Below are 16,750 nucleotides of genomic sequence, written 5' to 3' on the forward strand. Positions count from 1 at the left end.
CCAGGCATGTGGATAAAGACATTCTACCTTTTGCGGAGAGTTTAAACTTGCAAAGCAGCTGCGGCATCAACATCTCCAGAGGTTTCATTCTGCCTGTTGACAGCCACATTGCCTACAGGTTTGGACCTTCCACATGTAATTCTTAGCTCTGACTTCCATTAAGTTGCCCTGGCTATGGGTCAGGATTTCGAGTCCTTTACTGGAGGATACGGGATACCGATGTCAATTCTTTCACTTCTTATTTATTGCTGTTTTTCCTTTTGCTGAAGCAGGGTTTGGGCAAAGCTTTGTAAGGAGGAACAAAGCCTGGGAGCTGCAGCTGAGGTCAGAGCAGGAGCCTGCTTCCAAAGACAGCTCTGGAGGAAAAACTCTATGCTGAAGAAAAACCAGATAATGCCCTTTCCATGAGCTCTGAGAGCAGGAACAGACAGTCTCTCATGGGGACAACAGAAACCTGAGCGGCTGCTTTACTGACAGCACAGTGATGGCTGCAGGCAGGAGCTGGGCTCCACCAGCACCTCCTCAGCCTACTTGGATCCAGTTTAGCCCCCAGCTGCTCCAAGAGCTGCAAACCCAGAGAGGGCAAACCCCACCAGCCCAAACTGTGCCTGGCACAGAGCTCAGAGCCAGGTGAGAGACAAGCAGCCCTTGGCCATCCTCCCTGCCGTCAGGCTGTTGTCTCCTCCCTCTTCAGGCATTATATCATCAGGAGAAATTAATTTCTTAATTAATTTCCACGGGAAGCCTTTGCCTTTTTACAAGAACCAACTTACTTTTCTCGCAGCCGTGGCCGGTGAATCCCGGGGGACAACCGCAGGCTCCCGTCAGGTGGTGGCAGGGGCTGCCGGGGGGACAGCGGCACCGCTGGGCACAGCCCGTGCCAAACCGGCCGGGCAAACACGCTGCAAGGGTGACACCAACCCTCCTCAGGGCATGGGGCAGCACGGGACAAAGCCACCCCACTCCAGTGGACCTGCTGCCCCCTCCCCCACGAGCGCCTCCAGACCGACCCCGTGGAACAAGGTGGGAGCAAGAACACCCCGCCACCGGCCCCGGATTTGGGAGGAACATGCGCACCAACCTGAACTGCCTTCCTTCACTCACGTTTGTCACAGTGCCTCCCTCGCCATCCCTTCTGGCAGTGGCACGCTCCGGTTTGGTGGTGGCAGGACAAGCCGTGCACGCAGTCACACCGCTCCTCGCACCGCTTCCCAAAAAATCCCGGGGGGCAGGCTGGGGGGGAGGAGAGAGAGCAACATCTCTACCTGCTGCATGGACAGCACCCACCACTGGTAGTAATCAGCCAATATCATCCTTGCCTGTGGTGATGTATATTTAGCAGAGGGCATGGCCAGAAAATATCAGTGAAAGAGAAGATATTGAAAATATCAAAAGCATTTAGTGCCGGCTGTTAACGAGTCCACACAGGAAAGCTTACAAAACCTTAGTCATAGTCTGGAGTATTAATCCAGGTATAGAGATGGTGACGTGATTTGGTTTGACATAAGTGTGCACAAAGAAAGCTGTTTGAACAGAGAAAACCTGCTCTGTCCACATACTGCTTCCACCTCCCAGTGCAAAGAATCAAGGAGAAGGTGAGGCCTGCAGAAAGGAAAGGTGGGAACTGTGAAGGCTTTTAAGGCCATGCTGTTGGCTGGGGCTTTGAGAGTCCTCAGAACTAGAGGAGATGTCAGGAAACTGCTTGTGTCTTGCAAAAATCACAGCACCTCAGTGGCCAAGCTGGAAGCACATTTCAAGTCACCTGGTATCTACTGCACAACAGATTTCATCCCTATTTCAGGGATTCAGGTGGCTCTAAACATGCCAAACAGCTTTGTCAAATCTGCATCTGGGTCTTTGTCAAATGCAAGATCTGTAAATCTGAACCATCACAGTCTATTTTGCTGAGCTCCCCTCCACGACCCACAGAGACTCAGCAGCAGGTGGCTGATCTGGCAAATTGTCCTCAGATTTTTTTCCTCCCTTTTGTATGTTCTTCCCTGTACCCCTAAAGCAGAGAAATATCTTTGTTTTCTTAGCAGGCAGAGAACAGAGATAGGAGACAAAATGATTTGGACAAGGGCATGGTTGGGTAGAGAGGGAATGGTCATCACAGCCCTGGAGCCTGTGGGGCTGAGACACGAGGTGAGCAGGCATGAACCCTGATTGGCCTACAGAATATTGGCAAACTAAGATACAAAACACAAAAGGAACTTCATACTGTGGAGGCAGAAATGGTTGGTTGTTAAAATCAAGCATGTGCAGAAGGAGCTGCCCTTACCAACATCACAGTGGTCCCCAGTCCAGCCGGCACGACAGATGCATTTCCCCGAGGGCTGGTCACACACCCCGTGGTGGCAGCTGCAGTTCCGCTCACAGCCCTCTCCATGTTGCCCATCCCCACACTCTGAAACGAGATGGGGGAGACTGACAGAGGGCCAGGCTGGAGGAGCTCCAGGAGGAACAAACTCATGCCTCTGCAAGACAGTGAGCCACCTAAACTGGTCTTAAAAGCCTTCAGGGAGAGAGATTTTGAAGTTTCCCTTAAAATTCCTTAGAAATAAGTAATTTTCCTCTTGGAGGGTTTACTACTTTTTTCTTTAAATGAAGACCATTACCTATTTTCCCTGTCACCATGGGGACACGGAATAGCCTATTTTTCTCATCTGCTGAACAAGTTTCCAGCACCATTGTACATTCAAGTGCCAAAATCACATGTCCCTTCAGTCTTCTCATCTCTGACTAAACAACCCCAATTTTTTCAGCCTCTCCACACCTAGTGCTTTCCATCCCTCTGCCTCCTCTTTTTTTTTCCCCATGTTGTCTCAAACCAGACGCCGCCACAACTGAATTTCCTAGCAGAGCAATGGAGGTGCTGGAGGGATGGAGATGAGACTCACCCAGCTCACAGGCTGTCCCTGTCCAGCCCTGGGGACAGTGGCACTCTCCTGTCACCCTGTCACACGTGGCCTGGCCGTGGCAGACGCAGCGCTGGAGGCAGCTGGCCCCGTACCATCCGGGAGGGCAGGCTGGGAAGGGGAGGCAGCACAAAACCCTCCGTTAGGAAGTGCAGGAGAAGGATGCAGGTTAAACACCACCCTTTCCCAGCTCACACCCCTTCTTGCCCTGGAAGATGCTGTGGGAGGTACAACCAAGCAGAAATGGGGATGTGATTGATAAGGAACTGCTCAGTGTAAAACTGGTCTGGGAATAACATAGTGGATGAAGTGAATTAGCTGTGACCCGCCAAATGACCTTGAGATTTCCTGTTTGTACCAACAAAAAACACCCCCTGATTCCCACCAGCTTTCTCAACACCAAGAAGGGAAGTTATTGATTCCCCTCTTTTCAGAATTTCTTTTAAAATCACATCTCCTTTCTCTAATTAATTCTGCTGCCCACAGCTGGCTGACAACATTTCACAGTTTAACTGACTTTAATTTAGCAAGTTTGTATTAATTCCCATCACAACCAGATGGACAGACTCTACCTTTTTGGCACATAAAATCCCAAAGCTCTGTCACATGCCAGAGTAACACCTCTCTAGGATGGCAATAGGAGTGAGTTCTCACTCAGCAAAAGCACAGTCACAGGAGGATGGCTCCCTCAGCCTCACACAATTTTCTACCTTTTTACTTCCAAAGAGAAAAGAAATCCCCAAACATATCTTTAAAGAAAGAGGGTATATTTGACAATGGTTTCATATTTGACAACAGCTTTTTTAACTTTTGCATTGGTTTCATATTTGAGGCTCTCAGGCAAACCAGAAAAATTTAGGGCGTGTCATCAAGAATGGTTTGGTGCCTTCACAATTTTTTAATCCTTCATGGAAAGAGCTCTTCAAATCAGATTTTAAAGAGGGGATACACTTAATTTTTATATTATTCTACCCCTGCCAGCTTTCATTGCCTTTCCCTAACAGCTCTCTTGGTATGCTGAAGGTCACTGAGTGAAGGTGCTGACACCAAAGCCCAGCTCACCCTGGAGCACCCACACGCAGCTCCAGGGCACTGCTGACAGTACAGGGAAGGGTACACAGGACAAGGAGCCTTCTGCAATGGGGATGGACAGACTTTGCAGCGGGGGAGATGCAGAGGATTAGGTCACACAAGCTGCAGTGCAGCCTTTCTTTGCCAGCCTCTTTTCTTGAGGCTCTGTGGAGCTGGGCTTGTGTTCGAGTCGCACGTATGGGCCTAATTGCCCAGGCTCAATGCCTTTCACATGTCCTGGATTTAGCCCATGTCTGGAACAGTGCACGGTAACGATGAGGATCAGTTGGGTGCATGGGATGGTAAATCAGGCCACAGAAAAGAAACAGAGCTTCGCTTCAGTGTCATAACTCGGAGTTTTATGGAGCTTTTCTCCCTTCATCAGCCCTCAAAATCATCTCCCTTTCCAGCTTATGGCTGTTTCAGCCCCCTTTGCCCCGTGCATACACTGAGCTCCTACACCACTGCAATGGTGCCGTGGATTTATTTAATGGACCCATCACGTCATTGCGGATGCAGAACCAGTGACAACACAGGGCAATGAGCTGATAGTTAAAATGCCAATGAACTTCCCCCAAGCCGATGTTTTATTTTTTTCCCTCCTAAAATCTGTCTTCAGGGGGTTGAATTTCCAACTATACCTTCTTGGCAGGTGTCTCCTTTCCAGCCCGGGCTACAGAGGCACTTCCCGGTGATGTGATGACAGAGTGCTCCGTTGTGACAGTGACAAGTGTTGCTGCAGCCTGGCCCGTAGCTGTTCCCCTGGCAGGCTGCAATGAGAGAATTCCACAAAACCCCATCAGGAAGCATCAAAGGAGGCACTGCACAGAGCAAACCTGAGACACAACCCAGCGCCAGGGAAATCAGGTTGGAATTGTCTTCTGATGACACACTTTTCACATCACAAGGGTGTTAAGACCATATATAATCATAAAATCATTAAGAATGGAAAAAAACTCCAAGATAAAGTCCAGCCTTTGGCCTAATACCACCATGTTCATTAAACCAAATCACAGAATGCCACATCTACTCATTTTTTTGAACACTTCAAGGGATGGTGACTCCACCATTCCCCGAAATATATATATATATATACACATATATAAAACCATTTATTAACCTGACACTAGATAGAGCAAGGTTTGAAAAGGCCTTTAAGATCGTTAAGTCCAACTGTTAACTCAGCACTGCCAAGTCCACCACAGCACCAGCCAGCACAACTGCAAAGGGTATTTTAAAACAATTCCGCAAATTAGGATCACATAAAATGAAATTGCTCTGCAACACTTGCAGTCTAGAGATAATGTATCTTATGAGAGCCTAGCACAATAATGTGGCTTAAAAATATGTATCATGGCACATTCTGAAGAGGTTTTTATGGGAGGGCTGGACCGCTGGGGTGATGGATCAGCTGTCAGTCCCTGCCCTGCGGAATGTCTTTGTGCTAAACTAATGGTCCAGCAGAACCACCCGCCTGACAGCCCGGGTATTTATTTGCATCCTGGTAAGAGACCTGACAACTTCATTGTTTTCAGTGTTCATTTTTCACAGCTGGATGCCTTCGCTCACCCAGGCACTCGTTCTTTGGTCAGAGAGGGGTGATATTTTCAGTGAGTTTGGTTAAGCAGCTGGCTCCCAGGTGGAAACTTTAACGCAGCCATCTCGCAAGCGCACGCTCGCCGCAGCTCTGCTTTCAGTGCTGCTGCCTGTGAAAAATGGCAGTGATAAAATTCCTGCAGTCCCCACTGCTTTGGAGATTTGGATAGCTTTAAATGGTGGAAAACAGACCGCACTGCTACCCTGTTTTCTTCAGATATCACCCCAAAAAAGTACAAAGTGAGTTGATGGAGCTGGATCACCCCCTTGGGTGGTTTTCATCCTGTCTTGCAGGGGTTGTCCTGCACTTGGACAAAGCTGCCAAAGTCTCTCATCCCTGCAGCACTTCTGGTATGCACTGGAGAAGCAAAAAAAGCCCAGATCCCTAATCCAGGAGAGTGTCCTGCACTTGCTGGATGTGACATCTCCCAGGCTCAGACCCAAACCTTTATACCTTTGAGGGTGTCAGTGAATGAGATGCAGTGTTGCAGGAGGACACGTGCCTGGGAACAGATGGGAGGCGTGAAACCATCTTGGTCTCAGAGGTGAACTTGGTTGACAGCATCTGATCCATTCTCAGCCCTTTTCTTCCCATCTGAAGACTTCCAGCTTCCCAGCCTGTTTCTCAGACACCATTTCTCCCAGGACTTCTTTTCAACAGTGCTCATTTTTGTCATCACTTGGACCTCATTCACATTGAAACCACAAGAAAGAGAAGGAGCTCAGTCCCATCACAGCTAAAAGTTTGCTCTGCAAATGAAGCTTGGTTGCCAAGTGAAAAGTTCAGCCCATCCTACAGAGCTCTGGCTCGATTTTGGGAGCAGAACTAAATATTTCCACAATACAGACCAGAACTATAGCATAACCAAGCCAAAGGAAAAACCAGCTCATCACCAGGTCCCCTGACTGGTTACCAGTGGTTTGTGTGAGGTTTTTGGAGCATGTGTGCAAAGCTCTTGTTACACTTATTGAGAAGATAAAAGAGTGTTCCAGTGAAACTTCTGGTAAGAAAGCAAAAATTTCTGGAGAAGAAAATTTTGATTATTCTATTGGGTGAATACAAACGCTTTTTGCTTCTTGGTGGGACAATCCTGATTATCAAATTACTTTTCTGAAGATTAGGAAAATAAATTATATACTGAAGTTATTGCATGAAGTTCCACAACTAAATGAACAAATATCCCTGGGCCTTTTCTTCTTTCTTCAAAATTTCCCTCTCAGTGCCTTTCCCCCATAAGGGGGGGATTTACTTGTTTGCAGCCTTTAAAATCCCATTTTTGCATGCAGAGTAAGGAATATATGAAACTGGAGATTTTCGTCCAGACTGGAAGTCAAAAAAGCCACCCAAAGTGTCCAGGAGCACAGGAAATGATGGGCACTAATGTTGTACAGGATGTCCAGAAGCTTTGTTTCTATGCAGCTCCTGTGGATCACTCACCACAAAATGAAGCACTGGATTTAAAAGAATGGGGAATTTGCAAAGTCAAGTGTTCACATGCCACGAAACGTCAAACCTCTGTTATCAGTGCCTCTGGCAGAACCAATCTTTCTGTACTTGTTTATTTTCCAGACCAATGTGGTTTCTTTTTTTACCACAGAGAACCCCTTTTGTGAAGATCCTGCTGAGCCCAAACAGCTCCAAAAAAGAGGTATTTTTAGTACTGATAGAATTAAGGCAAAATTCAGATGTTTAGTTGTGTTTGGCTTCTACATACCATATCCAACATGAGATTCCTGGAGGTTTGGGCTGGTTTTTTTAAGACTGCAAACTTTGAATGAGTTTGTATAGAATCACAGAATGGTTTGGGGTGGAAGGGACCATAAAGATCGTCTAGTTCCAACTCCCCTGCCATGAACAGTGATGCCACTCACTAAATCAGGCTGCTCAGGACCCCATCTAATCTGGCCTTGAACTCTTCCAGGGATGGAGTATACAGAAAGGAAGGTTACACCTCTGTCCTAAAGAAATGCCACATGTCAGATCCTCATTTCTGTATCACTGAGGCATCACAACACTCAATGAAGCAGTTTATTAAAAAAAACCCACCAAAAACCAAAAAAAGAACAGGCAACATACTTTTCCCTAAACCTCTTTCTTGGAACCCTAAAATATCTTAGGTGGACACTCAAAAAAAAAAAAAAAAAAAAAGCTTGCTTGGCAGATTTCATCCCAGTTTAACATAATTCATTTTCAAACAAACTGAAAACCACGGTCTGGTAATGGAAAGCGTTAGGCAGCTTCAACAAAAGGCATCACTGTCTGTATTGCCCATAATTAGATAGCAGAGCATAAAATGCACTGCATGGTTGGCTTAAGATCAATTCAAATCCCATGATGCCAAAATTATTCCTCAATATCCTCCAGCACATTGCCTGCAATCTGATTACTTCCACACGAGTGCTGTCCTTCCAGCTGCCAGAGCTGGTCCCAGGAACCAGCAAGGTGAATATTAAACACCCAGTGAGGATGGGGAGTGGTGTGGGCTGCCTCCCACCCCTGGCTGCCTTACCCTGAGCAGCTCTGGAGCAGCGTGGATGAGGTGCAGTCGTAAAATCAAAATGAAGGTTCCCCACTTAGCCAAGAGAAAAAGGGTTTGGTTTCACTCTGCACCATTCACTGACCTCACTCTTTCACTTACAGGGACCTCGGAGGCTTTGGCATCTTCAGCAGCGCGAGGAATGAGTTGACCAGCACAAAGTTCCAGTGGCCCAGGCACAAGACAATAAATAGGGGTTTTTTCCTAATGTGAGTAGGGGAGAGGGCAGAGGAGGCCATGGACAAAGAGCTGCACTTCTTAATTGATTTTAATTAAATACGTAACAAAGCTTCCTGTCCCTAATGCAAGATAAGGAGCAGGGAAGGGGCGAGGTGACACATTCCAACGTCTTGGCTCATCACACCTGCTCAGCAGCACCTTTTCTGCTCTGTGGGATGGCTAAATGACTCTGGCTCTGTATTTATGTTGTGGTCAGCCCATTAAACTACAGCCACAGGGTGTGTTACCACCAGCATCTTCGGGTGGTGGGTGATGGAGAGCCAAGTGTTCCTACAGGGGGCACGAGGAGGCATGAAGGGATTCTGCAGGAGAAGATGGGTTGTGTTGCATGGTGTGGGCAAATAAGGGAAAAATATTATGGGGAGCAAGTGCTGCCCTCAAACAGGGCTGCTGATAAGGCGGCATAGGGCTGGAGAACAGAATTGCTTCAATAAAAGCAATTTTTCTCTCTTTTTTTTTTATAAATTAAGCCAATTCTCTATTGCAGAAAACCACTACCCATGGTTTAAAGAAGTGTTCACAGTCAGAGTTGGTTCCTTGTGGAACTGCTCTGGAGCCCAGCTCTACAGCACGGTCCTGCAGACAGCAGTTGTATTTTCAAAAGGAAGTTTAGACCATGACATCATCCTAAAGTGAAACAAGGAAGCTGAGAGGCTAAAACCTGAAAATCTTAAAAAAGCCCACATATTTGATCTTAAAAAATCCCAGATATTTGCTAAACTTTGCAAATAGGTTCAGTGTTTCCATATGTAAAGTCATGTAGCTAAAGAAAAAAAAATGAAACGTAGTGAAAAATTTCTCAGAAAAGACAATGTTATATTTACACACACACAAACACCTTATTAGCTTAAAGAGTGTGGGATAATCCATATCTGTGAACACCTAGGAAGTTGACATTTGTTTTAAAACAAATAACTTTTCTAATAACTAGTTAAAAACCTATTTTGCCACACTCAAACAACAAAACAGTCCCAGCTCTGGTTTTTCCACTTTGCACATTTGTAATCTGTCATTTTATAATTGATAATTAGATGGGATACACCAGAAACAGATACACAAGATTTCATCTCTCCATGTCACACAAAAATAAAAAGCAGGGAGTTGTCATATGGCAGGAGACAGCTCTGCTATTTAAAACCTGATGCTTATCATGTTTGACAAATGCCAACAGCAGCCGAAAAAAAAAAATAAATTATGTTGACGATTTCCGCAGCTACCAAAAATTCTTCCCTTTTTTGGCATCTTTGGAAAGGAATGCGACCCATCTAAAACTGTATGACCCTGGCAGGTCATCCTGCATTCCCAGGGCAAGCCCATGCCAGTGCTGGGGGAGTTTGGGAGCAGGGAGGTACTTACGCTGCTCGCAGGTCTCTCCCAGCCAGCCCGGCAGGCAGCGGCACGTGCCCAGGACGTGGTCACAGCCAGCAGCATTCTGGCACTTGCACACCTGGTGGCAGTCAAGCCCAAAGAATCCTTCTGGACAAGCTGCAAACGCAAAACATTAATTTTTAGCCCAGTTCCTGTTTGTTTTTTCTGTGTAAACTCCAGCTCATCTTTTTGCAGATGCTTAACAACCAAAGTTGCTTCAAGGGGCTAAGCCTGCACAGTTCTGCTAAAAGCATCTTGGAAAAAAATGTGACCCTTTTACATAAGCAATGGATTTCTGCACTGTAAAACATGGCTGAGAGTATTGAAAAGCCATAAAACAAGTCAGAGAACAGATGGGTTCACACAAGCTGGCACTTGTGCTTCTACAACAAACTGAGGAAAAAAGAAATAATTCAACATAATGCGAGACTCCAGGGCCATCCCTGTTGATCTCCCTCCCTTTGGAAATGCAAAACTTCTGCTCCCATTTACTGTCCTGACACTTTCCTGAAGATTTTTTACAGCGAACATAAGGCAGAGTGGTGCAGTTCAGTGTTGAAATGAAAAACTGGCAAAGTGAATGAATAGAGAAAACCAAGATGAATGAAATGTAGCAAAACAACTCCAGGGAGCTGAAGGAGCTCCGTACCTACATCTGGGAGATGTAAGGAAGAGCAGCACCATGGATTCAATTTATATATTTACCAGTGCTGAAAGCAGTGAAAATAAGCATTGATACTTGTCTGTGGGCCATAGTCTAGCTAAATGTTTCACTACAAGAATGCTAAGGCTGCTACGTAGAATTTTTAAAAAAATAAAATGACCTTATTTAACATCTCTGCATATATATGTGTATGTCTAGCTTATATAAGTAGATGTATATTTGTGTCACACTAAGTGATAATAAATCTGTAGACACACAATTGTGTGTCACTCTTTCCCCAGAACCCCTGAATCAGTCTCAGGAATTATCCTGCTCATGAGATAAGCATAAGTTATTCAATAAAACTTATCTCTTTGTCATCCTTGTCAATATAAGCTTATATTTAAAACCAAATCCTCACACTTCTATAGTGAAATCAGAACAACTGTCTTCCAGCTGAGTCTTATGACAATTATCATCACACACACTACCCAACAACCCTCCACACTAATTTCACAGCCCTCAACCAGGTCAGAATAACACTGGCATCATTGTAGAATGATTTAGGTTGGAAAGGACCTTAAAGATCATCTCATTCCAACCTCCCTGCCATGGGCAAGGACACCTTCCACTAGACCAGGTTGCTCCAAGCCCCGTCCAACCTGGCCTTGAACACTTCCAGGGAGTTATCCATGTGCATCTTTCATCGTTGGACTCTTCTGTCGTTTTTCTTGCCCTGTGTCTTCTCCATGCCCAGGTTTTTTGTCTCAGTCTGCTCATCCTGCCTCTTCCATGGATGCAAATTCCATTCTCCAGCAGTGAGCTGTCTGCTTTGGCTATGAGGTGGGGGAACTCCATACTCATAGCCAGAGGCAAACCTGACCTTCATCCAGTGACAGCAGCAGTGTAGCACACTGAGCATCTGCTTTGGCTCCTCTACTCTCAGAGCTTCTGCACAGCTTGTGACTACAAACTATTGTTTCATCTACTCAGAATCAAAAGGCTGCTCTTCCTTTCGCCCTGTCCAGAAAGACTTCAGGTTTCCCATCCTTCCCAAGTTTGTGCTGCCTCAGGAAAATGGAAAAGAGCTTCATACCAGTGTAACACCATAATGCATCCATCAGCCTCTGCTCAAACTGCACTGGGAGAGAGCTGTTTGCAAGTTGTAAGGATGAGCCACCTGTGTGTGGTTTAATCTTTCTGTCCCTATTTATTCTGCTTCAGCAGACAAGGACAGGCTTCTCCTGCTGAACCCTCAGTGACTTCAAAGCCTGACAAAGTTCTTTGTTTAACGGAGGGACTACACAGCCTTGTCAGCTGTTCCTCGACATGCACAGTATTTATTTTCCCTTTTTATCTTGCTGAGCTATCCTATGACAATGATTAACAGCTGAAATCTCAAGGGAGAAGTCCAGTCTGTCCGTCCTGTGGCAGCTCTGATCAGCAGCTGAGATGCAAAAGCCAAGTGCTGTGCCCCACAAGGAAAATATGTTGCTGTTACTAATGCATCAATTAATACATATTCTGTAGGAATGGCCCAAGACTCCTGCTGCCTCCAGTTAGTGAACTAATTGTCTGGCATTTGGGGATATTCGGTCGGATGAACCAGCGAACTGGATAATTCTGGTGTTGGCCTGATCCCATAACTGGACACAGCCTTGGGTCACACAGCACATACCAGGGAGCAGCAGGGAACGGAATTAAATGAAATTACAGAGCAGTGAAGGCAACCCCAACCTTCAAAGCGGGAGCAGCAGATGCTCAGCACTTCACAGAATTAAAACAATTGTAACAATTGCCTCCCCAAACAGGAGCAGCCCCGGTTCAGGGCAGGGTGACTCTGCTTGCTTGGCACATTTCTGACAGAGCTGGGAGTGTGGCTGGGGAAGGCAGGCACACCTGGATTCCTCTGGGTGTGCTGGGCTGCCTGACATCAGGAGCCCATGGCTCAGGCTTCCTGCATGTCAGATGTTTACATTTAGTTGAAGTAAGAATTTATATTTTATCTAATTATCACAATAAATATTGGGTTTGAAGTTGGGATTTTTTGATTTTTTTTTCTCCTTGCCTGTTTAGCTGTATTACATTAAATCCAAAGCCCCTCAGCAGTGGGTGAATACAGAAGCACCTTTTCTGGAGAAGCTGCTACGTACGTTATCTGTGGTGGAACAGGAGAGAGAAAGGACTTTACTAAACCATCTTTGCCATGATCCTTGCCTGTGTACAGTCCATGAACGTGGATTAATTGCTACTTCAGTTCAGGAACAGCCAGAACTCCATGTATGCCTCTGGTACCTTGTCCCCAGGCAAGTAGCATTCTCCACCCAGATAAGGAAGGTATCTAGTGGCATTGCTAATAGCATCTACCAAAAATGATTCATTTTCCTTTGGTAATGCAAGACCTTGTGAAGAAACATATATTATTTCATTGGTGTTCTTTTTTGTGTCACTGCTTTCAAGAAAATTCAAAGGAAGCCTTTCCTAGATTGTTCCTACAGACTGAAAACATTTCTTTGTAGATTATTTTGTTCTCAGCCTTATTTGCAAATGTTACCTATTTTGCAACTGAAACAGTTCTGCTCATCTTGCAACTCCTTTGAAATAGATTTGAAAAGATTCACCAGGTTCATTTTCACAAAGGATTGAGTAGGGGTGAAAGATGGAGCAGGCATGTACCACTTTCAGCAATGCCTAATTTTCTTTCAGGAAGTGTCTCAGTAGCTTTATTCTTACCCATCATTATTATATGTGACCACGGCACCACTGCAGGGGCAGCAGTACCACTGAATGCCACCAGATGAAGGGCAGCTGATCAAAGGTGGCTCAGAGCAGAGCTGAACTGAGATGCTGGTGGACAGACAAAAGTACTTTGAAGAGTGTGAGGTCTTTTGGCAGCTTCCTGTGGCTGAGGGCACAGAAGTTCAGTCACCTCCCAGATAATTCACAGCAAGGTCTCATGAAACAGCAGCCTGGAGCGAAGGTATCTCCTGCTATGGGTGAGCTGGGAAACTGTCTTGTGCTGGAAAATAACGATGATGATGATGATGGAGGGGTGTTTGGCTCTTATCTGCATTACTGACAGGTGATATATGTAGGTTGAGACTTAGGAAAGACTAAAATTACATTAACTATTCTAATAAATAAGAGATTATGGAAATTTGTGGCAAATAAAGAACTTGGAAACGGCCACTGAAGTGGTGTTTTCCAACAGGGACTGGCAGGCTAACCTGTGAAGCCCTACTTCATACTGAAGGTCATAAATTAATGAGAAAGAACAGGAGCACTTTGCTCCCACCTGAAGAAATGAAAACCAATTCCGGAAAACCCAAAGGCAAACTTTGGGACTTCTGCAGTTTCACCCTGAATCTCGATCCCACGTTGCTGCCACAATGCAAAATACCAGAAGCAATGACTGCAGGTTCAAACACCCTCACTGTGCAGGGGTGATACTAATTATTAATATAAGTAAATATTAGATTTTATAAGGGACTGCATTCTCCTAGGGCTTTGAACTTCGAAGGCTGCAAAAGCCTCAGTCTCGACATTTCTGTGACGATGGAAAAGCCCTTCCCAGCCGCGGGATGAGGCACCGGCAGGATGTGAAAAGTTTGACACCACAGTGCTGGGTCTCAATCCCTAAATTTGAGCCTGGGAGGCCCAGAGCCTGGCCAGCGTGGGTGGATTGCCAAGAGGACGGCAAAAAGCACATCCCTGCCAGAAGGAAACCCTGCCAGTCTCCCAGTCTCCAGAAACAGAAGCGCGGCAGCTCCTCAGAGAAAAGGTGCCAAAAAAGGTTCCACCAAGGGCAAACCGCCCACACGTTCTCCTCCCACGTCGTCTTTCGGAAGCAGCCAAACTGTTCTGGCTGAAATGCTTTATGTAAAAAGGTAACTCAGGTCAGCCCGGATCAAGCACCCTGCCTCCTTGAGAGAAAACACGTAGAAAACAGGGTTTTACCAACGGTAAGTTCTAAATTCCACTCTCCCCTCCACAATCTTCTTTCAGGAATTAAAAAAGATAAAAATGTCCAACACGACTGATTTGGAAGGTGAGAGCTGTATTTTTTTTTTTCCCCCTATAGACATCATACTTCTCACACCTACTCTGGCAAAGGATATTTAGTTTCTTTGTCCCCATTATGATTCCTGCTGGAATGAACAGATTTACACAACAACACAGATGAATGCTTTGTTTTTCCAATAAAAAATAAAAATTAAAAAAATAATAGATTTAGGAAACCAGAGTTCAACTAAATCATATTAAAAAAAGGGATATAATGGAGATACCATAAATTACAAGGCACTGTTTGCAGCAGAGCCTTAGGAAGAATATTTATTTTCTATATTAATCCTTGGTAAGAATGAGAGGGAAACAACAAGCAATATGTGAATACAAGCCAGTGGGTGCTTTGCTATATTCCTGGTCAGGCTGTGGAGCATCTCCCTTCCCATGAGAGGGCAGCAGCTGCCTGCAAGTGCTGCCACTTCCTTCTACTGTGGCTCTAACGCTGCTGTTGTAAAGTGGTTGATAAAGCTGCTTTCTAAGCAAAACAATTGTGGTTTAAGGATCATAATTCATAGGATCTTCAATCCTTTACACTTAAATAAGTTTCAGAGTGCCTGACTGTTTCTGTTGCATTTTTTATGATCTGCACAATGATGCAGCTCAACAGCCACTTCCTTTGGTGATGCCATGGACTGACTTAATAATGTATTTAAGGAATCCAATCCAACACTTTACCAAATGACTAGGTGATCGAAGGTGATCTTTTGGATTTGTAAAGTTTAAAAGTGTATCTGTTGCTAAAGAGTTCCATTGGGATGATGCACATATCCATGCTTTTCTCTGAATTGTTTCTAGGGAGGCACTAGAAACAAGCAAGTGTAAGGCTGAACAAGAATCTTCCTGCTCAGAGCTCAAATAGTAGGACTCTGCTTTAAAAGAGTCTCCATAAAGATGTGATATAGCAAGACCCTTAAGCATATCTCTAATTTTACCCATGTTAAAACATACCCAACACCAGGCATCCAGCAAGATGCTTTGCTGAGTTAGGATGGAAGCTCTCATTTTGGTGTTGGCTTCCAACGAAGTTCAATGCTTTATTTAAATCTGACACTGTCAATTTTAAAATCAGCTCCCTGAATTAAAAAAAAAAAAAAAAAAGAACCCAAACCAAAACCTCTGCATAAACCCAAACAGGACCAGAGGGAGCAACAGTACCTCTTTCACAGAAGGTTCCTGTCCAGCCCGCTGTACAGGCGCAGGCTCCGCTGACGTGGTCGCAGGCAGCTCCGTTCTGGCACTGACAGCTGCGCTCACAGCCCGGGCCAAAGCTTCCCTCGGGGCACCCTGCAGCACAGGAATCACAGCCACATGATGGGTTAGTGCTGCAGCAGATCAGGGGTCAACAAGGAGTTTTTAGATACATGGGAAATCTTACTGTTTCCAAAAGAAGAATCAAGGCGTAACGGTAAGGGCTTAAAACTGAGGAGATTAGGTGTTCTCCTTGGGGTCTAGGTAAGTTGGGCTGGTTTTAAGATCTATTTTAAGGAAAACACCACGGTGTTGAAAGGCTAAATTCTGCAAAGAAAACTAACATCTTCTAGTTGCAAAGCCTGAAAATTCACAGGGTCTGCCTGATAACACTTTGCCCACTGGTCTGGAGTTGCTTATGTGCACATCTCCTCTGGGACTTCATCAACTGGGAGGGGAGAAGCTCCTCTGTTTCCTGCAAATCCTCTTTCCCCAGAAAGCTGGAGAAAATATGAAATGTGGTGATTTCCTCTGGAAAGCTCCAAACTGAGTGCTGCACACTCTACTTTCATGCTCTGCTTTGAAAAATTCAAATGAAAACATTACATCTGGGGGACAGATTAACAATTACATTTCCACAGCAGTTAATGTAAGGAGTTATAAAAGATTTGCATGGTACTCACTATTGGAAGAAAGAAAATATTTAAGAAAGAAAATAATTTCTTCCAGGATTATAGGAAAATCAATTAAGAACAGGGCCAGTTGCCTAATTCACATTAGATATTTTGGACAGGCTGAAACGCAGAGATGCACTTGGTTAAACACAATATTACAGTGCCTCCACTAATTTTTGAAGGTCTTGTGACCATTCCTCTAAATGACTTATGTAGATTATTGCCAGACCTCTTCTAGAAGCATATGATTTTAGTGTTTACATCAACAAAGTGATTATCAGGCAATATGGAAAGAATCACAGAGAACAGAGAGCAATGAGGGTCCTCAAAGACAATTCCATTTCTTCTCTAAAGGGGTGGGTTTGGTGTTGCCTGTTTGGTGGACAGTGATGGGAGTTGGTGTGAATTTGGGTGCTCCTGCAGCTGTGACTTTCTCCTAATTGGAGCCAA

At 45.1% G+C, this 16,750-nt stretch overlaps 1 protein-coding gene across 6 annotated transcripts in view; it reads right to left on the reverse strand.

The window, feature by feature from the left end:
- The window catches only part of LOC126636387 (multiple epidermal growth factor-like domains protein 6), a 192,771-nt gene that overhangs the window by 18,087 nt on the left and 157,934 nt on the right, over nt 1-16,750 (reverse strand). For all 6 annotated transcript variants that reach the window (XR_007627951.1, XM_050308503.1, XM_050308502.1 and 3 more), the window contains 7 exons: nt 15,594-15,722; nt 9,719-9,847; nt 4,631-4,759; nt 2,901-3,029; nt 2,282-2,407; nt 1,105-1,233; nt 774-902 (listed from right to left, as the gene is read on the reverse strand). Coding sequence is in view for 5 of the 6 variants with exons in the window: in XM_050308503.1 (XP_050164460.1) it covers nt 774-902; nt 1,105-1,233; nt 2,282-2,407; nt 2,901-3,029; nt 4,631-4,759; nt 9,719-9,847; nt 15,594-15,722 (900 nt within the window). In the remaining variant the exon portion in view is untranslated. The remainder of the gene's footprint in view (nt 1-773; nt 903-1,104; nt 1,234-2,281; nt 2,408-2,900; nt 3,030-4,630; nt 4,760-9,718; nt 9,848-15,593; nt 15,723-16,750) is intronic.

This window comes from Myiozetetes cayanensis, unplaced genomic scaffold, assembly GCF_022539395.1.
Source record: "Myiozetetes cayanensis isolate MyiCay16 unplaced genomic scaffold, myiCay2020 scf13, whole genome shotgun sequence".
In the NCBI taxonomy this organism is placed as follows: Eukaryota; Metazoa; Chordata; class Aves; order Passeriformes; family Tyrannidae; genus Myiozetetes; species Myiozetetes cayanensis.